Here is a 25,737-nt window from a genome sequence, read left to right as displayed (position 1 = left end):
GGTTCCCTCTTGGTGAGTGAGGGGGGCAGGCCCAGCCCCACAAGGTGAGGTGCTGCAGGCCAAGAGCGGGCTCTGCAGGGCGTGTAGGTTTGCCGTGGGTGGGAGAACTCCCCGCGGGCTCTAGAAGCGCCACCCTCCAACACTCCCCGTAGGCTGCCGTGGCCTACGCCGGTACCGGAGGCGAAATGGTGCCTCGCCCACACCCCGATAACAACACATGCGCTGTAGCAGACCGGGAACTACATTTCCCGGCGGGCCCCGCGCGGCGCCGGAAGGCAGGTGGGCCGGAAGCGGCTGGCGGGCGGGGCGGGGTGCCGGAACGCGGGGTCCGGACGCGGAGTCGGAGTCTGGAGGCGGCCGCTGCCCGAGGCCCGCTCCCGCCAGTTTGAACATTCCCGCGGTGACGGCGGCAGCTCTCGCGAGAACTCCGCCCCCCTGCCCGCCCCATGCCGCCCCGCCCCCCGCGCGGCGGGTGAGCGAGCGAGGTGGGTGCCGCGGGCGGGGGCAGGGGAGGGGAGCGGAGCTGAGCGGAGGGGCGCGAGGGTGGGTGGGCAGGCAGGCTGGCCGGCCGGCCGGCCCGGCGCAGGCGGAGGCCGAGGCCGCTGTAACCACTGCGGGAGATGCTGCCGCCATCAACGGCACGTATGGGGGAAAAGCGGGGTGGGGTGGCGGGGTGGGCGGGCAGGAGGAAGCGGCGCGGGGTGAAGGCGACGGCAGCGGCGGCGATGGCGGTCCGCCCTCCCTCCTTCCTTTCTTCAGCCCCCCGCACCAGCGGGCGCCGGGCGCTCTTGAGGCGGCTAGGCCGGCGCCGAGGCCGCTGGCGCGGCGGGGGCCCTGGGCGGCCCGGGCCGTCATCCCCCGGCCCCTTATATAAGTGACCCCCGGGGCTGCGTCCACGGCAGGCCCGGCGGGGGCGGGCCGGGGCGGCCGGCGGCGGGGCTTGGGCAGCGCACATGGAGGCGGCGGCGGCATGCGAGGCTCCGCGGCCGGGAGGCGGCGGCCAGAAGCGGGGGGCGTGGGAGACGGGGTGGCTGCCGGCGGGGGCTTTTCCTCACTCGGCCGCCCGCCGCACGTCCCCGCCTCTCCCTCCTTCGGTCACTTTTTGGAGGGTTGTACTTCCATTTTGATATTCCCCCCCCCCCCCCCCGTTTCGGTGTGGTTTGCCAGGAGGAGGCGGGAAATTCGCTGTTCAGAGCGGCGATCGCGGGAAGAGGGCTGGGTTTAATGGGGAGAGCTCAGCTTTAGAGGAATCCAGCGCGTTTTGTGGGGGTCTCTTGATTTTTGCATAAAGCATGCATCACGCAGCAAAGCTTCTGACTTAAAAGCGCTTGATTTCTTCCTTAATAAACCGTGACACCCGGTCTGGAGCTTCTGCTAATAGAAGTGCAGTGTTGGTCTTTCAGATCTAATAATTGGTTCCTGGTCATGTTTGGTAAAATTCTGGAAAACGTAAGGACTCACTTTTGTCGGGAATGCTGAACCCCGATTGGGAACATAGCTACAGGTGGCAGTTCAAGTGCCACCTTAGGCCCATCGGTCTGATTGATTGTATCAGTCTTGGCTGGCAGCTGTCACATGCGTTTGGACACACAGCACCGTGTCCTGTTCTGCTGAGGACAGCTCCTCATCCACTTCCTGCCTCAGCTTGTTTTCCTGCATTGATTTACCTTAGGGTTTGCTTTTTTTAAGACAGTGAAATGACCTTAATCAGGCTTCTGTTAACTTCGTGTCTTCTATCTGGTAAGATGTTGGATATGGTTTTAGAGAAAGAATGGTGATAAGCCTTTGCTGGTGTGGTATTGTTTTACTTACATGGTGGAGAGAATACTTAAATTGGTAGGAGTCACCAAAAACCTGGGCCTGTTGCATGTGTTGAAAACATTTTTGCAGTTCACCTTGTCAGGTTGCTGTTACTAAAAATTACGTTTCAGAATTAGCTGTTCAGAAGCCATCTGGATATGGCCCTGGGCAGCCCGCTCTAGGTGGCCCTGCCTGAGCAGGGGGGTTGGAGCAGAGGACCTCCAGGGATTCTGGAAGGCCTTTCTCTCCTTTGTGAGTCTGGAATTTGTGCGGGGAGGGGCGAGCAGTGTTGGGGTGTGCTGGGAATGCTGTCTTAACTACTGTCTCCCTCTATTAGGAAGGCTGTGCGTGCGTTCTGTACTGCGACACTCAGCGCCTCTGCCTGCCTGCCCAGGTATGCCAAGCAATGTAAAAAAGGGCATAATTTCAGAAACGATGTTAGGAACTTTTGCTAGCTTAGCCACGTTGGACAGGGACTGCAACTCTTGCATGCAAGAGTAGTCGTGTTTGAGAATAACCACAGGAGGTAGCTGGGTAAACTGGCTCCAGTGTCAAATTCTGATGTGTGTTGGCTTTGTTTGTTTTCCATTTCAAGGGAAATCAAACCTATGGACTGCATCAGGTATGGATTGGGGCTGTTGAGATAGAGAGCTGAAATTCTTTCCTCTTCTCACCTTCTGCTGTCAGAAGGTGACACTTGAGTGCAATAAGCCTGAATGACTGTAGAATTCCGATACAGACGGTCTCCGGTATGCTAGTGGCTTTTTAGACAAAAGCGTAGGTTTTGGACTGGATGTAGGGTCTTTGCCTAAACCATTGTGGGGAGGTTTTCTGCCGAAGTGGGAAAGAAATGGCCAAGTGGGACTCCCTACCTCACCTGCTGACTCGCTCACTAAATCCTCTTTCTTCAGGAGTGAAATATGGAAAAGTGCAAGTTTGCTGAACCTGACTGCTAAGGTGCTGAAAGTGTCTTTTCCATCCAATGCCTGTGAGTTGCTTCGTATTTTTGTGGGGAAAATGTGATTGAACCAGTCATTAAAACTAATTTGAAAACTGATAATTGTCATCTTTACCTGCTATTCAACCAAGTAGATGCTGTTTTTCTCCAGAGCGCAGTTTTACTTCCATTTCTTCTTCTTTGGGTTCTTCCTACTCTTTGTCCAGTTCCCTCAGAAAATGTGAATAGAGCAGTGTTACGCCATGCTGTCCGTTCTCTGGTCACCAAGTAATGCTCCCCTGGATTCACTTTAGCTTCCACATCTGAAAGAATGACACCTGTCAGCTGCAGACTTTCTCAGTGAGGTAGTGAGTCTCTATGTGCGAGAGAGAGTTAAAAGTTGACTGAGTGTGTCTTGGGTGCTGCCCTTGCTAAAAGTAAAGGGGTTTTAGCTCTCCTTGCAAACTGAGCGTGTAGTTTCACACGCGTACGAGCTAGCATAACAGCCTGCTGCCACAGAAGGGAGACGGACAAATTGCCTCTCCTTCTCCCCAGTGCATCGTCCAGCCTCCTTCCTTGTGCCAACTTTTACGCTTGCTACTTCTCTCTGCAAGCCAGTTTAGCTCTCTGACCTGGTGGGAAAGTATCTGCTTTTCTGGGTTAGTTTTGTGCCTGCTTAGGGAGTGAAGGTGGCTCGTAAAGCGCTCCAAACCGTGTTCAGGTGAGCGCAAGGGAAGCCGCAGGAATACAGGGGTAGAACGAAGGAGCGGATGGAGAGACGGGAGTGGGCAGCAAGGCCTCTCTTTTGGTGGCCGTGAAGTCAACATGTTTTGTGACATGATATCGTCAGCTGCGACTGACCATAATTTTAGCTGCTTCTTCAGTGAGGCCGTAACATTGATGGCCTTTGAAACGGACTTTCATGTACTTCCCTGTCAGTCAAAAGTGACATCCCAGGATGTGGACTTGGCCGTATGTGAGTCTGGTTGGACATGTAATTTCTCATTTTTGAAAATTTTCTGGAGCTTTTTAACCCCCAAATCTCTCGTCAGTCTCTGACTCGTGGCATGTTCCTTTCTTTGGAAATAGTTCAAGATGTTTGGAAGTCCTGAGTAGCTAGGGTGAAGAAGAATGGTAATTTTGGCAACTTGTTCCCAGACCACTTTGGTATAGGCTACAGCTGGGAGGTTGGATTCTGGTTTACTCCTGAACATGGAATAAGCCTGTGGTGTTTTACACTCATCTGGTTTCTAACAGAGAGAAATATGAATGTGGTTGCAGTCACTGTTTTGAAGGAGAGCAGAAATGCAGTTAGTGTTGGATATACCCGTTAAAGGAGAGGCCTCGTGCCTTTAACCTATCTCTATCTGTCTTCCCACTGTTCTGATTTCCCAGTAATCCTTGGTTTAACTTAGCAGAATGATGCAAGTACAACAAACTAATAAGCAGATCAGTATCTATATTGTTTGTAATTTATTATGGCTTTTATCTTCCTAGTTCCATATTGCCAAGGCAGATGCCTAGAAAATAAAATGTCTGAAATGCCCCTTGGCTTACTCCAGGATACCAGGGCATGCCTGATGCGCCGGCATTTTCCCATGCTTTTATACGCAGTTAATAACTGCATTGTGGTTAAATTTAAGGTCACATGAACGGTCCAGGTGTCAGAGGGTTACTTATTTGGTGGTTCTTATTGGTGGTATTGGTCTGGTAAGCACATTTGATGTGTGCTGTGGACAGGACTACAACTGCGTCAAGGTGTGGGCTTTCCACCAGAGAAGAAGAATTTCTGATTTGGTGGGGAGTTTGGGGCGGTGAGTGGTTTGTTTTCAAACTCAAACCTCCCCAGTCTAGGGTACCTTAAAATTTGCCTTCCAGTTTGTCCACGCAAAGTTCTGTGCTCTTGGCCTGTCCGCGCAGGCAGTGGCAAAGGCAGGGTGACTCGGGGCGACCCAGGGAGAGCATGCAGTTGAGGAGTTTTCCTGAATGCTCTTACCTGCCCTACTGGAAGATACTTGTTCACTCGTTTTCTTAAAACTGTCTTGCTACTAGAGTAATAGATGCTGTCAGCGATCATGAAGTACTTGCATCAAAATGTGTGTGTGATGTGTGCCTCGTGCGGGACCCTGACTCCACGTCCTGTGTTTCACGCGCTCGTCGTTTTCGTGCTGGCAGAAGATACTGGACCGTATTCTCAAATAGTTGCAGTGTGTGTGACTTGAAGTATAGTAGATTCCAGTGCCCGGCGTTTTGAGCACAGTCCTTCTGCGCAGAAGTACAATTTGTATAAATTGCGTGTATTTCTAAGCTTGTCCCTTTAATAACTTTGTATTGCTCCCAGAGTCTAGTCTTCAGAGCTAGCTGTAACCTCCTGTGCTGTAAGGAAAATAGGTTATTGCTGCACTCTGGAAGAAGCAATCATAAACCTTTGCAGGAGAACGTGTACGGTACAGGTAACACAACCTGCTTTGCGTGCGCGTTTAAGTGGCTGGCTGTACTGCTTTGTAGCACGGGGTAAGAGTTCTGCGTGACGCCTGAGTTGGTCAGCGTGTGTAACAGCCAGGCGTAGTGAACTACGTTTAATAACTTCCTTTTGAGATTTCATGAAGAAAGCAGTGCTATTTGAACAAGGTAATTAACTAAATCTGCCTTGCCTTCCAGAGGCTTTCCCACTAACCATTTCAGAACTTGCAAAACAGAGTTACTGGAAGTAGTTTGTATTTCCATGTGCATGGAATATCTCTATTTAGGCTCCCGCTTCTGGAGCACCTCCAGAAGTGCGGGAGCTGTCTGCAAGGGCCAGAAATTTTTGCAAGCTACTGCAGAGATGTGATAAGGACAGGCAATAGGAAGGAGAGGACTGGAGTAAGGAATACGAGAGAGGCTTTAAGTGTAGAAAGCCATCAATGTTTAAAGTGCTCTTTCAGGGTGACATCGTAAGTGTATGGAGAACTACCGTCTAATTGATGAGCTATGAAGGTCTGTATTGCTTGTGATGTGAAAATATCAACAGTACATTTTGTGGAAGAGTTTGAGAATGAAGGTAGTCAAGAACATCGTATTCCTTCGTGTTCAAACTAAACATGCAAGAAGTGAACTAGGCATAAATGGGGCATGAAATCTACTAGGAGACAAAGGACAAGGAGGAATAAAGGATAAAATCAAGGGAAAGGGCAGGTGGAAATGTATGCCTGTTACTGAGAAGCTTTTTAAAGTACGATTTTTCTCAGATCGCCTCTTGCTCACCTATGTGAGTAGGCGTGAACTCAGAGTATTGGGGGGGGTGGTTCCTGCCCTTTATCCTGTCAACACCGCCGTGCCACTTTTTGTTGGTGATCTCATTGGCATCAGAAAAGCAAAGGAGTCTCCTTCTGCTCTGCTCTGAGATCCAAAACTGTCCTGAGTGGCGTTTCTTTAAGGAAAAGAGCTACAGGAGATGGAGAGGAGATTATTCGCTGCCTCCTGATGAAACTTCTGTCAATCCGAAAAATGCTGATGGCTGACTTGCGCCTATTTTTGCATTATTTTCTTTATTTACAGTGAAGAATGCAAGACCTAACAGCTCAGGTAACGAGCAGCCTGCTGCGGTTTCCAGAGGTCACTATTCAGGCGCTTGGGGAAGATGAGAGAACTCTCGATTCTGTGCTGTGTGGGAAGATTTCTGGAGGTGAGCATTTTCCTTTACACTTGGTTTTGGTATCGAGGTGTTGTTGCCTGGAGGTTACCTGAAGTATGGTAGGGTCATAGTATCAGCTGTGTGTGGTTGGTGCTGTTCAGGTGCATCAGGTTTCAAGAGAGCAGGAAGGATGTTTTAACTATGAAAAATGCTCATATTGAAACATCAGTGTGGTTAAACTTTGAAACTAGAGCAGCCTGTGCCAGTCGTGTGCTATGAAAATAATTCCCCTAAGCATGCTGAGCCAGTGAGCCCTCCTCAATTCCTAATTCAATAAGAGGCAGTTTCCCAAAAAGTAGTAGTGTTGTTTTGGGCCGTATTTAGTTGCACCATCGTAACATCACAGGCAGAAATGGTTCTTCTACAGTGTGAGAGAGGTAAACCCCGCTGCTTTTTCTTTTCTAGATGGAACAGAAGCAGAAGGGAGAGGATAGATAGCAGCGTTAAGCGCTGCAGCCAGATTTCCAAAGCGTTTCATAGGATGCAGATGAGTATCCAGAGAGAGTTGCTGAAAGTGGCTAAGCAGATTAGGTAGCTGACTCTCTAGGTGATCTGAATGTAGAGCTGGGTGCCTGTCTGGGTGTCCAGGCTTCGGTTGGGACCATGTAGGGTCTCTCTACCTGACTGCAAGTGCAGCAATGGAGTTACTACTTCCTTTGGGTTGGCAGTAGTTCAGTGAAACAAAACGTGTTAAATTCTGTCTGTAATCAGCATGTGTGAAAGTTCAGTTTGACTCCTGCAGTGCCCGTTTGAAGAAGATTCCTTGTGGAAGTCCAAATCCCTGCCCAAAGCAGGCATGTGTCAAGCAAAATTAATAACCTAGGAATGAATTGGCTTAGATTTGTTATTTCTGAAGTGTGCTTGGAGGCTTGGATTCCCGTATGTATTGAGATGATTTCTAGCAAACCCAAGCCGAATATGGTATAAAGAGTACAGATCAATGTACTGCAATCTTTATCCCTAACAATGAGGATTCTTCAGTGCAGGAACGACAAGTACAAATGCAAAACAATAAGGTGGTTAATGTTAAGATGTATCGCTTGAAGATTTCAGTGGGTGACTTCCAGTAGTTGACGAGAATTAGGTAAATCTGTTAGGTACTTTTATTGCAATAAGAGAAGGGGCAGCGACTGTGCTTTTCCCGTTGTTTTCAGTGTTTAGCTGGGCATTTACTTTAGTCCGCTTTGTTTCCTCTTCCAGGGAGAAATGGCCTGGCGTGGTTGGCGTGTGGTCCTCAGCTTGAGGTAGTGAACTCTGTGACAGGAGAGCGTCTCTCTGCGTACTGTTTCAGCGGAGTAAATGAACAGCCTCCCACCGTTCGTGTGGTAAAGGAGTTCTCCTGGCAGAAGAGAACTGGACTGCTGGTGGGCTTGGAAGAAGCAGAGGGAAGTGTTCTCTGCCTGTACGACCTTGGAATATCAAGAGTGGTTAAAGCGGTTGTTCTTCCAGGGCGGGTAGGTGTTTGTTTAACGGGAGAAACGAAGCCTTTCTGTCGTTCGGCGCTGCATAATGCTGTTTCAGGAAGAGCTTTGGAGCGTCTCTTTGTTAGGAGGTATTTTTGCTATATTGCGTCAGCATACTGCTGTCGCTTCAGAGTGCGCAGTCGAGAGCGCCTTGGTGTAAAATCGTGGGCTTAACGGTACCATGATCTTTTGAGTTTACCAACAGTAAAACAAGTTTTCTGGTTTTATGGTAAAGCACAGAGTTACCTAATTCTCCGGTTCCCCAAAAAGGCCTTGAAAGCTATCTTTTTTTTTGGCCTGAGTGAAAAAGACCCCTATCCCCCCCCAGCCCCTCCCTTTCAGGTGTCTGCAGCACACGTGTCCTAAAAGGTTAATTTATGTCAGAAATACGGTCTCTAAAATACCTCAGGCTTCCATAGTTGTGCTGTAAGTGACTGACACGTTCTCGTGAGTCTCAGACTAGGTAGCAGGTGACTTCAGAGCAGAACACATTTTTCTGTTGACTTAGGATAGGGAAAAAGAGCCTTTAGTGAGTTACCTGACCGATGGTTAGGAGGTCGACTTTCAGCCTGAAATCCTTGAAACTCTGCCTATTGACTATTGTGTTAGTGTAGTTGGGATACACTGGTGTAAAGTTACTACTTTTTCCTGTCTTCTGTAGCCCATAAACTCAGCTGATGTCATGCCCCCCCAGGCTCATTATCTGCATGTAGGCAAGAATCAGTGTAAGTTAATGGAACATCAAGATTCCCCCTATTTTTATCACCTTAGAATCTGCAACAAATAAATACTTCCTTATTACTCAGCCTTCCATGAGGTGATTTGGTTTGACTTGCTAGCATACAGGTGGAGTTTTGCTTGTTTGCAATGCTACGGCATGATTACTGGTATTAAACATTTGTATGGTGGCGATTTCTGGAGAGATGAGCTGGGCTGGTGCTCTGCTCTGTTGGTTTGACGATCCTCTTGGTGAACGTTAGAGTTTTAGGTGGAAAGGCAAGCTGCGTGCTGACACGAGCGTACAATCCGTAAGTAAATTATGTTTGTGGAAAATGGCAAGAAATCTAAGTAATCTGGGAAGAGGAGAAGGAAGGGTGAAGAGGGACCATGTCACATCTTGAATCCGTGCCTACCGAAGGGGTTTGAAATAGAATGTAGTTATAACTCTCAGTTGTCTTAGGGAGTTTTTCTAGACCAGAAAAAAGTGGTTCAGGAGAAAATAGGAAGGAGCCTTGCGGGGAAAGGTGGGCTGTTGTGGGCTAAAGGCTATGAACTTTGGAAGAAAACCAAAGCTTGTCTGAATTTTTGCTCTTATGCCCTGATGAATGCCCTTGAGTACAGGCACGCTTGGCCTGTTGCTTTCATTTGGCTCCCTATCTTTTTGCTGTTAGGTTAGTTAGATCAGCATCGACAGGAGACAGCTATTGCTCGTTGGATTGTTAACTTCCAAGTTGTCAGTGGCAGTAAGGGTAAGCAAAGCCAAGCAGATAAACCTGGCACTTGGCCACTGTCCGTATGTTTTGAAGGTATCCTGTATCTCATCCTTCCAAATAGACGCATCACGTAACACGGGTTTTGAATCTGCCTGAATGTTTCTCTGATTTTCCTGCTGATTATTTTTAAGAGTAAAATGCAGGTGTAGCCTTAACATCACTTTCTGCAGTTCTTGTCGTTAGTGCGTTAAGGCTTTAATGAGCACCTTGATTTCTGGAGTCTTTTCCATGTGGGTATATCTTCTGTGGGGAGCTAACGCTGTGGACAGGTTAACACCAACTTAGAGTAATTCTGGTGCAAGGTGTCAAGCCCTTGGTGGATCAATAGGGGGCATTTATAGTGACTGTATGACTGCCTGTCAGTGTAAGAGTAGATGTGTAGTCATTCAGAGAGTAAAGGAACGAGATTAAACAAACCCAACTCACAAGCTTAGAAGGAATGTTTTGGGGTGGGGCGGGGGGTGTTTGTTGTTTGGTTGACTTTTTTTGTGGGAGCATCTCTAACTGTCCTCTGGATATACATGTGAAATGCATCAGGAAACTGAAAATGTTAGTGGAGTATTATTTGAATTGGCTTCTCGTAAAAGCAAATCTGAATTGAAAGCATTAATTCTATTAAATTGGTTGGTAATGGTTGTATGCTTCAGAACTATGGGACGGTATTTTCCCCAATTTCCCTGGTTTGTATGGGGCAGAAGGGTAGCATTCAGATTCAGCGAGCTGAGACAAGGTGTCTTTGTTCATGCCCAGAATGAGCTGGCAGTAGTCTAGGAGAATACGCAAAGCCAGTGCATAGCGCAATGGAAAAATATGCAGTTTCAGGAGATTCTACGTGGAAGATTGAAGTGTTAGAACGGGGTAAATTCTGGCTAAATCTGCAGCAAGACACGTGCAGAATTTCTGTTTTCCTCATAACCATCGTCAAGACTTGGAGCAGCAAGGATTCAACCAATGAGAGCGCTTTTGGTAGTCCTTTGAGTAGCAGAGAAGATGGGAAATGTAATTTGATTTATAGGAGATCTGAAACAAAATGAAGTTGCCTGGATTCCTCTGGGCACTTCTAAGATTAGGATTCTTGTAGCCAAGATGAAAGGTAAATTCTGGAGTAGGCTGCCAGGCAGGGTAGTCATCGCAAGTGCTTGATGCGGGAGAGGAGAAAACCTGGGGGCTTAGGGGTTTAGCTATTTTCCCCCACCTCTGGGGGGAAAAACCAATATATATATAAAAAATGGATACCTTGTGATGCTCACTTCTCTGTTTTATTTTCATGTAAAGCTTTGTGGTTGATGTAAAGCTTCCTGTTTGTGTTGTGTTTTGCAAGAAGGCTAAAGGATAGCCTGTGTTCTTTTGTTGACTAGCTTTAGTGCAGGAGGCTTTGTGGGCTTGTATCTCTGCTATAGCAGCCAGTGTTGTCCTGGGAGGTGCTGCAGGTGCTGAAAGGTCTGTTTTACTAAAGACCTTGTAATAAAGCTGCATGCAGACTGCTTTGCATGTTAAAGGGTAGCGTGCGCTTCTGCTCAGTTGGAGTTAGCGTTTCACCGAACAAGCTGCTGTTCTTTTTGCTGCTGTTCTCGGTTGGCTTTTAAAATTTGTGTTCACATTTGTGAAAGTCCTGGTGTGCATTTACAACTCTTTTGCTTTACCTGGTTGCTCTTTTCATTCTACCCGAGGGCCGGCGTAAGTTTTGCTAAGCTGGTGTCTCCCATCAACGCTTTCTAAAAATATTTCCTTCCCTTGGAAATGGGGTGTCTGCTGTGCAACTCGACCGCTGCCTCGTCTGAGTTAGGGCCATGATTTACCCTGATCCCTGCTTGGCAAAGAAGGCATAGACTGTATCCCGGTGCTGATGGGCTGCGAGCAGTGGGAGACGAGATTTAGCCTTTCTTACTTAAGTCCCTTAAATATGCTAGAGTTTTGTGCATGTACCTGATTTTCTGTGTTTTCTTAGAGTTAATGGTTTCTAAGTAGGAAATGGAAGTTGGTAAGCTGCAATAATAGAGTGCACCACTGAAGTTGAAGTTAACTCAGTTAAATAACTGTAAGAAATCTAGTAAACGGTAGGCAGGAACGGATTTTTGTACAGGGCTTTTTTTTTCTCTTTTTTTTTTTTTTTGTTGTGATAGAATTGGAAACAATGCTTTGTTTTGAAGTCTTACGATCCTGTATTGACTTTCTTGTTTCTGATGGGCTAATTCTGGCTTCCCTTTTGAGTGATTTCTGTTTAGCTTGTCAAAGAGCTGAAATATTAACTTGTAGTTTTCCTGTAGGTAACAGCTATAGAGCCCATAACGAATCACGGCGGAGCCAGTGTGAGCACTCAGCACCTCCATCAGACTCTGCGATGGCTCTTTGGAGTGGCAGCAGTGGCTACGGATGTCGGTCATCTGCTCATGGTTGACCTTTGTTTGGATGATCTGTCTTGCAGTCAGAATGAAGTAGAAGCCTCAGGTAAGCTTGCAGTTTGTCAACTTGAATGTAAAAGTAAGAAAACTCGTGTCTTTAGACAAAGAGTATGCCTCCCACTTTGAGGATAGTGGCGTGCAGACATTTATGACTGCTGATTACAGATGGTAGTTTGACATCGTATAGTCCTGAACGGATTAAAAATGGGAGTGGCTTAATACTCCTTCTAGTGTTAAAAATTCCTCCCCTTCCCCCAGGATCCCCATGTCACTACGATTCTTGCCAGTGAAGTGTAAGAATTTTACCATCCGAGTCAGCGCAGCCGCCTGATCGGAAGTTGTGTGGGACGTGCCCTCTTTCTTGGGAACGTTCTTCTGCTTCTGTTAATTGACTTGGGGCAAATTTTAGGCTTGTTCTTGAAACCGAACCTGACTTATCGAAAACCATGCATTTGGTTGAATGACAGCTCCTAATTTGTGATCCGATTGCATGCGCTGTTTTGTCTGTTACAACAGTGGCTTCGGTAGTTTCCTCATGAGGCCGAAACTCCTGATCTGCAGAGTCCAGGAATAATTTGTCCATGAAGGTTACACTTTTACCTGGTTTTGAAATACGGGCGAGAATACCTGTCCAGTCGGAGAGTTCTGATGTTCTTTGAATATCTACAAAAGGGAAGCAGCAAGCAGTGTGTTGCATTAATGGGTATTTTGCCTGGGCCAGTAGAATTAGGTCGTACACGATGTCACGTCAGTGCTTAAAATGCAACCTAAGTGGCATAACACATTAATTTATTGCGTGGTTTTGTGTGCGTAGATCTAGAAGTTGTCACTAGAATTCTGGCTGAAGTTCCGCAGAGAAGAGAAACTGTGACCAGAGAAGGGAGACATCTCTGTTTTCAACTCCAAAACCCTTCAGGAACAGCCATATCAACCCTGTGCTACATCAGCAGAAGCAATCAGCTTGTTGCGGGTTTTTCAGATGGCTACCTGTCACTCTGGAATATGAAAACTTTGAAGAGGGAGTAAGTAGGTCTTTGCACTTGGTGATGCCTGGAGGTGCAGGGGTCTCAATGCTTTGCTTAAGGAGGAAGTGCGTTAATTGAAAAGGAGCTTTCTCAGGGATGGAAATGCTGAGCGTAATCTTGGAATGCTTAGAAATCCTCCTCTGAAATAACGATTCAGTCATACGTGGGTTCGGTGGCCTGCTGTCTCCCCAGTGGGCTAGGATTGTTTTCCTTAATGTGCCTGTTGGTTGAGGAATTGTGGAAAGCATGCTGCTTTGGGTTATGTTAAGCAGCTAGGAAGTGATAGAAGCGGTTTCCCTAAGGCAGTTTGTTCTGTCAGTAGTATTCAGTGAAAGCGGGAAATGTGTGTATTTTGATGAAACAGATTTTAAAGTTGTTTTTCAGAACCGGTTCCTGCAATTAGGGCATACATTGAAAGGCTCAAGTATGTTAATAACGTGATTTTGATGATGATATTCTTTAAAGTGTCCAGGCTGAGCCTACTGAGACGTGAAAGATCAAGCGCTGATCTGTGCCTGAAAACACATTCTTCCCTACGTGTCAGCCTTGACCGAACGAGGGGATTAACGCATTGCAAGGCAGCGATGCGTGTGAATGACAGTCTGCTTGGAACACTTGGAGATGAGAATAAGGGTCATGTTAGTTTATAAGCAAGAGAAAAGTTAGATTATTTTAAATCTTCCAAAGAGCAACCTCGCTTGAAATATTTGACCAGATTCCAATAGGCATTCACCGAAGCCAATCTGCAGTGAGTCCTGGGAAACTGTTGGGTGCCTAAATAGACGGTGGAGGAATAGTTAGGTGGCAAGAATAGATTGCAAAGGTACAAATAAGGTTCTGAAGTCTGGAAGAAAAATGCTTTAGGTAGCCCAAGTAAAGAAATGAGAAACGACTTCTGTTTGGCGCTGCTTTAAACTTGTTCAGAAGATGTGCTGCATTTTCAGTTCAATGTGGAAGCAGGCTACAACAGTAGGAAGAGTCTTTTGCCTGGCAGCTGAAGTAATCTTTGCTGTTCCTCGTCCCCCTCAGGCAGAGGAGGAGATAAACCCAGGCCATTGCACTCACTGGAGAGTAATTTCCTTGCCTCTTGACTGCTGCATAAAAAGTAGTTGCTTCTTGACTCACTTGTTTGAGGTGGGAGTATGACCTTCTGTACTTTGAGGCTAAGCATGGAAGGTGCTCTTTTCTCAGAGGATGCTTCTACCCTTGTACAAACAGTCGGGGCCAGTAGGCTCACCTTCTTTCTTTTTCTTTTTCTTTTTTTTCTGTCTTTCTTACTTTTTTTGTTTAAACCTGTAGGCACCACTCTCAGCTTGAAGGAGGAAGGATTCCTGTCTATGCGGTTACTTTTCAAGAGCCTGAGAACGACCCTCGCAATTGTTGCTACTTGTGGGCTGTTCAGTCTACTCAAGAAAGGTGAAGAAAAACTTGCTTTAAGCCACGGAATTCTTTTTTTAATGTATATTTTCACATACAGTGGACACACGTATATTTGCTTTATTTGGCCGTGCAGGAGAGTCTCTCAGGTACAGAAGCTGTTGAGCTTCCGGTGCAGTTTTGACAGGATTTAACAGTCACGAAGAGGCACCTACTAGTTCCTACCTGCTGAAAGGAGGCAAAACAACAGTGGCTCTTTGGGCTTGCATTCTGAAATGATTTCCTTTGTTTCTTGACGACTGCTTCATGATTTGCTTGATAGTCATACAACGGTCTTAAAAGACCCACAAAAGTAGTTGAGGCTGCAGATGAGGAACAGTAAACGTGGTGGTACAACAGCCTGCTGCCCCTAAAGCAGGAGGTGACAGTATGGCCGGTTACCTTGTGCCAGCTTTAGCCTTCATGAGCCCGTCCAGCTCACCTGGCAGCTCAGCTGTTCCTAGAGTGGCAATCGTACAACGTATGAAAGCTTTCAAATTGTAGGGTTAGCCTTTGCCCCAGAAGCTGTTGGTGTCCAGATGTCCTCCTTTGTGTTTTAGCAGCTAAATGCGGCTCATCAGCATGTTTTGGGAGGTGGTGTTTTTCTTTTGAGCAAGAGCGTGCTATTAAGAAAACTTCCATCTAGACCTAGTGAAACGATAATGAGGACTATAGAGCAGCCTTGTAACCAAATTTCATGATTTATACCTTTTTCAGTGAAGGTGATGTTGTGAGTTTACACCTGTTGCAGTTAGCATTTGGTGACAGAAAACGCTTGGCATCAGGACAAGTCATGTATGAGGTAAGAGGCGCACGTATGTGAGAGGATGAAAAGAGTAATTTTCTCTCAAGTGAGTATCAGTTAAGTTGGCAGGGGTAATATTTACCGTGAAAATTCAGAGACGACTAAAAATGACCTTTTGCTGAGTCGCCTTGGGCATGGCCTTTGCCCGTGCTTTTTGAAAACAAGTCCTACCGTTTTATACTGCAGTGTCACCTGTTCCAACTACACTCACCTGCCAGGAGCTCGTGCAAATTCAATTCCTGAAGAGGACGCTGCTTTTAAAAATAAAACTATTCTTCATTTAAACACCAAATTAATGGCACGTAGGAAGAGAAGACGGGGCTTTGAATAGCTTTGTTTAACCAAACTGTAGACTTGAATAAGCTTCTGTCGGATTCCCTTCCTTAGAGTACGGTCGCATGGCTTTATTCTTTTCTGATCTCCGGGTTTCTCTTTTTGTTTTCTTTTGAGCTCTGTCAGCAGGACTTTCAATGAAATGTACCTAGAGGGTCTCTTAAGTGTTGGTCCTGCAAGTTAGTCGCTATAAAGATAACTCTCTCTACTTGTTGGCTGGGTTACCTATGAAATCTACTCTTCAAGCCAGTGGAATACGTAAATAGAGTAAACAGTGGTACGTTTTGGTCAAAAGAGTGTGCGTAAATTTTTAGAAGTGGCTCCAAAGATGATGTGTTTAAAGTTTGTTGGAACTATCATTACATCTCAGATATGTAACAGATCTAAGACGCATCTGTAGAATATACACTTCTGTTCAGCAGTATGGTTGAAGCCCTTGCAAAATCTTTTTGAGGGAAAGTAATCCTAATTCAGAGCAATTCTTTCCTCCTGTTTGGATACTTTTGCATATGCTCAACAGGTATGGAATGGAAGAGGGGTGATTCTTGTACCGTGGTACTCTGTTTTTATAGGGACTGTGGGTTTTGATTTTGTTGAATGAGCTTAAATTTTGACCTTTGCCCTTCCTCATCTGCCCAGCACTCAAGGTGCAGCCTCACCAGTGCCAAGTACAGGGGCACGATTGCTGGCCACACTATTCCTGATACAAGCCAGGATGCTGTTGCCCTTCTTGGCCACCTGGGCACGCTGCTGGCTCATGTTCAGCCAGCTCTCGACCGACACCCCCAGGTCCTTCTCCACTGGGCAGCTTTCCAGCCACTCTTACCCCAGCCTGTAGCGTTGCATGGGGTTGTTGTGACCCAAGGGCAGGACCCGGCCCTTGGCCTTGTGTAAACATCATCTAATTGGCCTCAGCCCAGCGATCCAGCCTGTCCAGATCCCTCTGCAGAGCCTTCCGACCCTCAAGCAGATCAACACTCCCGCCCAGCTTGCTGTCATCTACAAACTTACTGAGGGTGCACCCAATCCTCCGCTGGGATCATTGATAAAGATATTGAAGACGACTGGCCCCAATACTGAGCCCTGGTGAACAGCACTTGTGTCTGGTCGCCAGCTGGATTTTGCTCTGTTTGCCACAACTCTCTGGGCTCGGCCGTCCAGCCAGCTTTTTACCCAGCGAAGAGTACACCCGTCCAAGCCATGAGCCACCAGCTTCTCTAGGTTGATGCTGTGGGAGACAGTGTCAAAGGCTTTGCTAAAGTCCAGGTAGACAACACCCACAGCCTTTCCCTCATCCACTAGGTGGGTCACCCTGTCCTAGAAGGAGATCAGGTTGGTTGGGCAGGACCTGCCTTTCATGAAGCCATGCTGACTGGGCCTGATCCCCTGGTTGTCCTGCACATGCTTGGTGAGCTCACTCAAGATGAACCGCTTCATAATTTTCCCCACTACCGAGGTCAGGCTGACAGGCCTGTAGTTCCCTGGATCCTCCTCTTGGCCCTTCTTGCAGATGGGCATCAGACTGGCAAGTCTCCAATAGTCTGGGACGTCGCCTGTTCACCAGGACTGCTGATCAAATGATGGAGTGTGACTTGGCGAGCTCCTCCGCAGCTCCCTCGGTACTCTCGGGTGGATCCCATCTGACCTCACAGACTTGGGAGTGTCCAGGTGGCTCAGCAGATGGTAATCTGCTTCCTGCTGGATTATGGGGGGTTCATTCTGCGATCTGTCCCTGCCGTCCAGCTCAGGAGGCTGAATACCCAACTCAGGGGGCTTAATACCCAAAGTTATCGGAGTGAGTATCACAGGTTGAAGAGAGAACTGAGCAGCTGTGCCCCCTGGGGAGAAAAGGCAGCTTCTTCAGCTAGCTTCCAGATGAGCCACTCGCCAATGTAGCTTCGTACCACGACTGGATAATACCTACTGCTGGAAAAAAACTAAACCCCAGACAACTCCCAAATGCCCCCCAAACCCCCAAAGGCGTATTAGGGCAGGTTCTGTGCTCTACAGTGGACACTTTTAGTCTCAGAATACTTCCCTGGAGTCACAGACTGGTCAGTACTACATGGCTGCCTGCCTACGTGACGTGGCTGAATCAAGTTTCTTGTCCATGGCAGAAAATTTAGGAGTTGTTCCCATTTGCCAGGCCGAGTTTGAGCAAACAAGGAGCAATCTACTGTTGATCCTTGTTCACTGAATAGAGTTCACAGGGGCTTGAAAGACTTGTCTCCTACAGCAGTGCTTTCCTTTCCAGGAATCAGGCTTGAGGCTATGAAACAGCGCACCTTTGACTTTGTATCGTAGCAAGAATCACAAATAGGACTTCTGGATCATGTGGCACTGTCTTTTTATAAATGAGCACCGAGCTTGTGCTTCCATTGCATTCAAGGCTAGTTCAAGCCTGTGTTCAAGTAATTAATCTGCCAGTGCGTTTGAGCTATGCTTTCAAAGGTCTTTTTTGATACCATCTCAGCAGTTGCTAAACCAGTGCATCCCATCGTGGTCATGGAGCACATGTTTACCTGTGTCCTACACAATGCTTGCGGCTGGACAGAGTGTACAGTCTCTCCTTCCATATCCGAGCCTGAGCAGCGCATCTCATTTGAAATGTGTCTTCATATTTTATGGGTCAATAAAGTCATTACTTAAGGAACTGCACTGTATGGCAGATCTTATTTTAGATTTGCTTGGCCCGGTGTGGAAAATTTAAAATAGGCTAGTTTGCTTCAGGGGTTGTCTTGTTTGATATTATTCTCCCCTTCCTGAACTCTGCCCCAGCTTTGTGAGAGACTGGCTCTTCATATGTGAATTAAGCGTGATATTTCTAGCTGTAAAAATTAAAAATTTTGTTTTTCTTTTGGGGTTTTTTTGAGTTTTGTGTTGGTTTTTTTTTTTCCTGTTTGGGTTTATTCTTTTTTCTTTTTAATTGTAGAGCTGCAGAGGTTGTCCGCAATCCACACGTCCATGTATTGTGTGGTAGGCCGTTTGACCGAATGCTGTATTTGGAAAGACAGTATTTCAGTTAATGCTTCCTTAGAAAATGGTGGTGTTAGAGGTTCAACGCAATTCTGCTGATGCTTCCGTATATCTCAAAGTAGTTTGCTGACTCTGTAGTAATCATGATCCTAAATGCATTGCCCATGTGCATCCCACATCCTCCCTGTTTTCCCCTTTTACTGTTGGCTGGCTGTGCTTGGTGAAGGAGCGGAGGGATATTTCACCCATTGGTCTTTACAGGATTAGAGGAGGAGACGGTAGGCGCTTACGTGGTTTGGGAGAAGATTGTTAATCAGTAAGAAGCTCTCTCAGCTACTACAGAGGGAGGTGTTTTGACTCTAGTGGTGTGCCTGTAGGTAATACCTCTCAAGAGAGCTTTAGGTGCTGTAGTGCCGTGACTTCTCTAACTGCATCAGCTCAGTAATCAAGTCACGGAGCAAAGAGCTTTGCATGCATGCGTATGTACTGCGTTATTTCAGGTATCTCTATGTAGATAAATAGTTAGGCTGGTAAAGAAACCTCGGTGTTGCAAGGAATTCCGCACAACACCTGTAGGACTGAATCAAGTTAGGGAAATGCTAAATTTTGAAAATGGGCAAAGCTTTTACAGCCAAACGTACCTGTTATGATTTGACACTTAGTTCTCCTGCATGTCAGATGTAGTTTCTCTTTGCCATCAGAAAGAAGCGCATGGGAGATATACGGTACAATATGCGTATTTATGTTAAATATATACATTCTTTCCTACTTGGGTACGATGTCTGGTTTTATCTCAAAATGTCCTTTTCTTTCTTCTTTTATTTTTTCCCCAGGGCTTGGAATACTGTGACGAAAGGTACAGTTTAGATCTCCCAGGTGGAGTCTTTCCATTGAGAGGGCAGACCAGCAATACCAAATTACTCAGCTGTCAGACTGTAGAAAAATTTCGCAACCACGTTGACAGAGAAGATAGCGTAAATGAAGGTTTGTTCTGATGTCTGTGCTGGGCTGTTCTAAAGTAAATGGTTCTGGAATCTAAGCAATGAATGCTGTTCTGTACCCAGAGTCTGCAAATCTTAAATATCTGTATAGACTAGCTTGTTGGACTACCTTGGGTAAGCTTGGGCTTACCTAAAAAGAAAAACTGGGTGTTTAAGTGATGTGGGACTTCTTTAAAGGAAAAAATACGTTTCATTTTATGCTTGCTGACATGCTGCAGTGATGTGTGGTGAGGTCATGTGGACAGTGCTTGTCGGTCGTTCTATTCCTCCAGCTGTCTCCTTTGAACAGTGAGATCATCCCCTCCATTGCTAGGAATGTTACCTGAATTTCCTTTTTTCCCCTGTTCAAACCTATGTGTGCATCTGCATCCAGTTGGTGGCCGGTCACAAGCGGTGTTCCCCAGGGCTCAGCACTGGGGCCAGTTCTCTTTAATGTCTTTATCAGTGATGTGGACAAGGGGGCCGAGTGCACCCTCAGTAGGTTTGTAGACGACAGCAAGCTGGGCGGGTGTGTTGGTCTGCTCGAGGGTCGGAAGGCTCTGCAGAGGGATCTGGACAGGCTGGATCGCTGGGCTGAGGCCAATTGGGTGAGTTTCAACAAGGCCAAGTGCCAGGTCCTGCCCTTGGGTCACAACAACCCCATGCAACGCTACAGGCTGGGGTAAGAGTGGCTGGAAAGCTGCCCAGTGGAGAAGGACCTGGGGGTGTTGGTCGAGAGCTGGCTGAACATGAGCCAGCAGCGTGCCCAGGTGGCCAAGAAGGCCAACAGCATCCTGGCTGGTAGTGTGGCCAGCAGAACTAGATTGTTCCCCTGTACTTGGCGCTGGTGAGGCCGCACCTTGAGTACTGTGTTCTGTTATGGGCCCCTCAGTACGAGAGGGACGTTCAAGTGCTGGAGCGTGTCCAGAGAAGGGCAACAAAGCTGGTGAAGAATCTGGAGCATGAGGCTTATGAGGAGTGGCTGAGGGAGCAGTGTGTTAGAATCTAATAAAAACACCTTTGGATTTTCCCCACCTGCAAAATAAAAAAAAAAACAAACAAGCACATAAAAACAAACAAACAAACAAACAAACAAAACAGAAAAAAAAACAAACCCCACCAACCGCAACCAAAACCCAAACTAAACAACAAAAAAGCCCCTTTCTGTCTCCATTTTACAAAGTATGAAGCATGGAGAAATAGCTGTAATTTTTCTGCTGGTTTCTAGTTAGCTTTTATTCAGAATCTGTTTAAGTTCTAGGCACACATGAGCTTCTGTTGGAGGTGGATTGAGTTTAGCAATGAAGCTGGCTTCTGAAATATGAAAAGAGTTGATACCTTCAAAGGCAGTTTCAGCGTGTAACACAACTGAGATAGCACAGAAGTTCTCAACGAAATATAGTCAAATGTGTGAGGCTCTCTAAGCAGTAATGGTGAATTTAACAGAGAAGAGAGGCACATTTTGCCAAACGAACTGTTTTCTTGTTCCATGCTCAGTGAGGGCAGATGATGTACCGCATACTTTGCTTACGTCTAGAGAACGCATTCTCCCCAGAGAAGACAGAGCATCCCACTTCTTGAGAGAACTGGAGTATGGCCTTGCCGATGTTTCATGTTAGAATCTTTATTCCAATTTCCTGTTTGTTGGCTTTGGGGGTTTTGTATTTCTGTTGTCTGCTGATTGTGTCCGTTCATTCTGAATATGCTGGAAAGGAGCTATTCTTAATGCTTGTAATTGAGTCAAATGTGGCAATGAATACTGCCAGCTGAGTGATACACGTGTATATGAGAGTTATTTGTGTGCTTTCTAAAAGTAGCAATGTATGGTCCTAGCGTTATTTTTGGGTTTTTTTTTGCTAAACTATTCATCCAGCTAAATGTCTTGATCCACTCTTACTGTATGGAACCCTTGATTAGCTAATAATTGTGTACTTGATTTGGCTTAGGACTGATAGCATTTGAACAAGAAAAAGGGTCAGTATGACTGAAACCTATCACAGAGATGTTTGCTCTGGGGCGTAAATTTTTTTATTATTCCTAGTAGTCTTAGCATTCTTACTACGTGTTGTGTTTCATGAGTGCTGTGGCAGAACGAAGCAAACCTAGAAAGTGGTGTTTTGAAAGCAGGAGGTTTACGGTATTTTCTAACAATAAGAAACAATGTCTTGTCTTTTGCAGTAATATCTCCTGACACCAGTGTATCAATCTTTGGATGGCAAGTGAACACATATGGTCAGGGAAAACCATCTACTTATTTGGGTGTATTTGACATTAATCGCTGGTATCATGCTCAAATGCCAGATTCACTAAGGTAGATTTTGATTAAGTTGTTTTCAATATCCCTCCAAATAATTCACCTGGAAGTTGGCGTTTAGCTTATGCACTTGTTTTCTTTCAGGCCAGAAGAATTCCTTCATGATTGCCCCTATTTTGCGTTGTGGTCACTGGATACTGTAGTAAGCATGACTTCTCCAAACCTCATTCTGGATATTGTGGTACATGAGCGGAGCCTAAGTCGAGGAGTTCCTCCTTCTTACCCACCACCTGAGCAGTTCTTTAATCCAAGCACCTATAATTTCGGTAGGTGTTTTGCTGCATTGATTAGCGAAAAGCTTAAAGTGAGGTCAAATGCCATTATTGGTTCTCTTGTTTGTTATTTGTCCCGTGAAAACCAAGCCAAAGCAAGAAACCCCAACACCCCCCAGCCCAACTCTGATTACGTTGTTCTGACAAATTATTAACTATTGTGAAACAGATCGGAGGGTCTGCTGAGTGCTGGGCTTTGGTGCTTTTGTAACGGAGCCTGTGAAGCGGTGGTGGCTATAAAATGAAACGCCTTTGAACTGAAGCTCAAAGCACAGCACCTTGATAGCACTGGAGCTAAAATTTCTACACTGAGTAAATATGTTTTTTAAAAAAGGTTGTAAGCGGTCTGATGAAGAAAATGGGTACTCAGTTCTATCGTTCCAGATGTTGCTATTAAAACAACGTAGACTGGCGATACCCTAACTGAGAGAGTATGGAACGCTGTCAAACCTTTGTTGTCTCTGCAGATGGTACGTGCTTGCTGAACTCTGGAGTTGTTCACATGACTTGCACCGGCTTCCAGAAGGAGGTGATCCTTTATTGTATCTTTACTGAGAAAGTCAAGAGGTGTACCTTTTCTAAGTTTTCTATTGCACTGCTTTCAGAGTCAGAGACCATTTTACGCTCCTCCTGCCCATCCACACGCGTAACTGTGACTGTATCCTGCCAGTTTTATGCAAATGGCAATGCTTCAGGTCCACTCTTGGGATTGTAAAACTACCACTGTCTCCTGTTGAAGCGGCATCAGGGATTGAATGTCTAGCAAGGAACAGAGTGTTGCTGGAGGAGCAAGATCAAAAGTATTGTGCGAGTTGGGGAAAGCTGTTACTTCTTGATTACCCATGAGCCCAACTGCCTGCGTAGTCTTGAGTTAGGGTTTTGATCCCTGATTAACTTGCAACAGGAGGACAGAATGGAGGAGAGGAAAAATTGTGGAAGAGTTTCTAGGAAGAAATGAATTGTTTTTCTCCCAAACTCAGCCAAATCCTACCTTGAGAGCCACAGCACAGATTGTATCAGATAATTTTGAATTAAGTTTCAGCTCACTAAATATTTCCAACATAAATCAGGTTCTGCACGAACAAGCATAGCAAGGGTCTTCCGAGGTGCGATTTAAAGTCGTGTGTTAGTTTTACCTTCAACGGAATGTATTTTGTGTCAGCGTTCAGGGAAGAAGAGAGGCCTGTGGATTGGCAGAGGAGCTAGAAAATATGTAATTAAGCATTGCAAGGGCTGATGTTTTGGTTTTGCAGGATTTTTTTTTTGTTTTTATAAGCTGGAACCGTTAGTTTGGCTGCCGTCTTTAAGGCTCTGCATAGTAATGCTTACTCAGATTGCTAACCTAGAGCGTGTTACTGATGCAGGCTTTGTGACAGTTGAAGGGAACGTTCCTATTATTTCTCCTGGTGGTCATCCAGAACCTTAGGGATTGATTAATAACGTTGTCTTAATCTGAAGTTTTTGATTGATGTTTCAGACCTTGAATTTTTTAAAGAAGTCTGGTCCTTCAATAAGGGAAGCCATCCATGATAGCTACAATAGGTGCCTTGTAGCTGGCTTGCTGTCTCCGAGACTAGTTGATGTCCAGCCATCCAGTTTGAGTCAGGTGAGTGCGTATCAGGGAGTCAAGGGGGAAATACATCCCTCTTGTCTGACGGGGCTGTAGAAGCTACAAGATGTGAAAAAAAGTCTGCTTTTCATATTATTTGCAGGCTGCGTTGAAATGCAGGTGTTAACTTTAGTTAGCAGAAGCGATAGTATTCTTCGATCCAAACTCCTGCGTTTGGTAGGGAACAGCCCTAATAGATCTGTCTTTCAGGGTCCATCTATTAATTCTGTGCCACAGGTACGGACAAGGAAGCGCGCAGTCGCTGCTGGTCATGTCCAACAGAAAGCATCCTTCCCTCAGAACAAGCTTCATCCCTGTCAGTTTCTTGGAGCGTTAGGTTCAGTGCCGGAGCTGACGAAGGGGGTGTCTCGCTCGGATGCGAGCTATCGCAAACCTCCACTTGCTGCACTGTACGTGATCATTTGCTTCCAAGGAAGTGGGCTGCAGCAAACAATTAACTGTTGGCAGCTCTATGTGACGCTTGCGTCACCGCTTCCCCTCATTTTCCCTTCATCAGTAGGCTTTTCCGCAGCCTCTCAAAGCAGATCTCCAGCTCTGTTGCCTTTGCCTTGTGCTACAGTCACCCTATTTACTCCTCTTAAGCTGCCCTCTTGTTGCTGCAACAGCTCAAACACCTTTATCTCAAGACACCCGTGTGTCTTCTATCTACTTTGTGCCGCCGTAGTGACTTCACTCCCCTCCTTCATAGGATTTCCCTTTGCAGTGCACCAACCTTTCTCTCTCATCTGAAGGATTTTCCTGAGGGATGGAGCCTTTGGGATGAACCAGCCACCTTCACCCAGGCAGGATCAAAGCTAAATGACTGGCTAGGTAGTCATCAGACAGTGGAGCAATTAGTCGGAAGGGGAGAGTAGTGTTTCAACTACTCTCATCTTCCCCTCTGCTGGATTCTTCACCGGATTTGTGGACGTGTGTTAGGGCAAAGAGCACCTCTGCACAGGGTGGTGGCTAAAATGAATTTCTTGGCAAGTCGACCTAGCCCCTAGACTGTTCATTTTGCAAGCCTGATGTAGACTATTACAGTCAAATTGGATGATCTGATGTCAACTCCAGTTTGGAAATAACTTGAGAAAGGAAGACATTTTTTTCATAACCTTTGCTGAATTGTGACTACCTTGTCCAAAGACTTGTTAGGCATTTTAGCAGGGTTTTCTTTTGAATGTTAGTAGGGCAAATTTCAGAATTAGACTCTAGAACCTAGTCTGGCTTTTGTTTGCCACCGTAAGTAGTAGTCGGTGTGTTGCATTGTCTGAAACCGGTTTTCAGAAAAAGATGGAAAGCTCACATATCTATCCTAATGTGTAGAGATGGCTTTGAATGGGAAGATTTTACCTAGAAGGGAAAGGTATTTGTGGATGTGTTTAAAAAGAACAAGCAAGCAAACAAACCAAAACCAATTTTATGGGGGATCCCTTCACCTGAAAAAAGTATCAAGACACCAGCTGCAATAAGCTACTACTTAGTAGCGCGCGTCTGTGCAGATCTGTGTGTTGCCCTTCTGAAGGACTCCCACTACCTTAAAATAGAGTGCTTGAAGAGCTTAAAATTGAAACCTCTTAGAATTTAGATGTTTCACTTCTTTTCTCTCGTTCTAGAACATACATATGTATGATATATAAGTTATATAACTGTTTTGGGTGTGGGAGCTGTTTCAGATCTTCATAGTCTAGGAAGCTGCTTGACCTTGGCTTCACTGCTTCCATGCAAACATTGCAGAGTTCTGTTTGTTCTGTCCCCTTCGTGCATTCCTGACGGCAAACTTATATGCACGACACACGTAATGGGTATTAGCAGGGGATGGTACTGGGAAGAGTTAATTGGAACTCAGTAAATTGAGACTGTAATGCCGAGGCATGCGAATAAAGATTAGAATTAGCCTGCAGGAAGCTGACATGTCAGAGGAAAAGTTTCCTGTGTTCCTCAGACCAACAAGTAGTCCAGGCCGTGGCTAGAATTAAGAGAAGGAGCGTGGAATTACTTGTACGTGTACTAATTGACTGTGATGTCTGAATGAGTGCACGGCTAGAAACAGACATTTCCCGTTGCTGGTTTGGATGTTGAAAGGGGGTAGGATTCTCCTTATTTTGTCTGTTGCATTTAGGAGGAGCAGCTAGAAGCGGTCTTGTCAGCTGCTGTCCAGACAGGTTCTTTAGAACTTCTGACCGGATGCATTAAGCACTGGACATCTGAAGGTAATACTTGTTACGTCTGTTTA

General features: G+C 46.1%; 1 protein-coding gene across 1 annotated transcript in view; it reads left to right on the top strand.

Annotated features, from left to right (window-relative positions):
* Positions 1 to 319: 319 nt before the first annotated feature.
* Positions 320 to 25,737, top strand: part of AHCTF1 (AT-hook containing transcription factor 1) — a 47,344-nt gene continuing 21,926 nt past the window's right edge. Inside the window, 13 exon segments of the mRNA XM_064445831.1 lie at positions 320 to 485; positions 6,278 to 6,404; positions 7,614 to 7,867; positions 11,637 to 11,817; positions 12,586 to 12,793; positions 14,096 to 14,212; positions 14,930 to 15,014; positions 19,160 to 19,310; positions 21,485 to 21,617; positions 21,705 to 21,886; positions 22,360 to 22,421; positions 23,370 to 23,498; positions 25,624 to 25,714. Of these exon segments, the coding sequence (XP_064301901.1) occupies positions 6,284 to 6,404; positions 7,614 to 7,867; positions 11,637 to 11,817; positions 12,586 to 12,793; positions 14,096 to 14,212; positions 14,930 to 15,014; positions 19,160 to 19,310; positions 21,485 to 21,617; positions 21,705 to 21,886; positions 22,360 to 22,421; positions 23,370 to 23,498; positions 25,624 to 25,714 (1,714 nt within the window). The 5' untranslated portion in view covers positions 320 to 485; positions 6,278 to 6,283.

Source organism: Phalacrocorax carbo, chromosome 3, assembly GCF_963921805.1.
Source record: "Phalacrocorax carbo chromosome 3, bPhaCar2.1, whole genome shotgun sequence".
NCBI classification, from domain to species: domain Eukaryota; kingdom Metazoa; phylum Chordata; class Aves; order Suliformes; family Phalacrocoracidae; genus Phalacrocorax; species Phalacrocorax carbo.
This window is presented reverse-complemented; position numbering and strand designations above follow the sequence as displayed.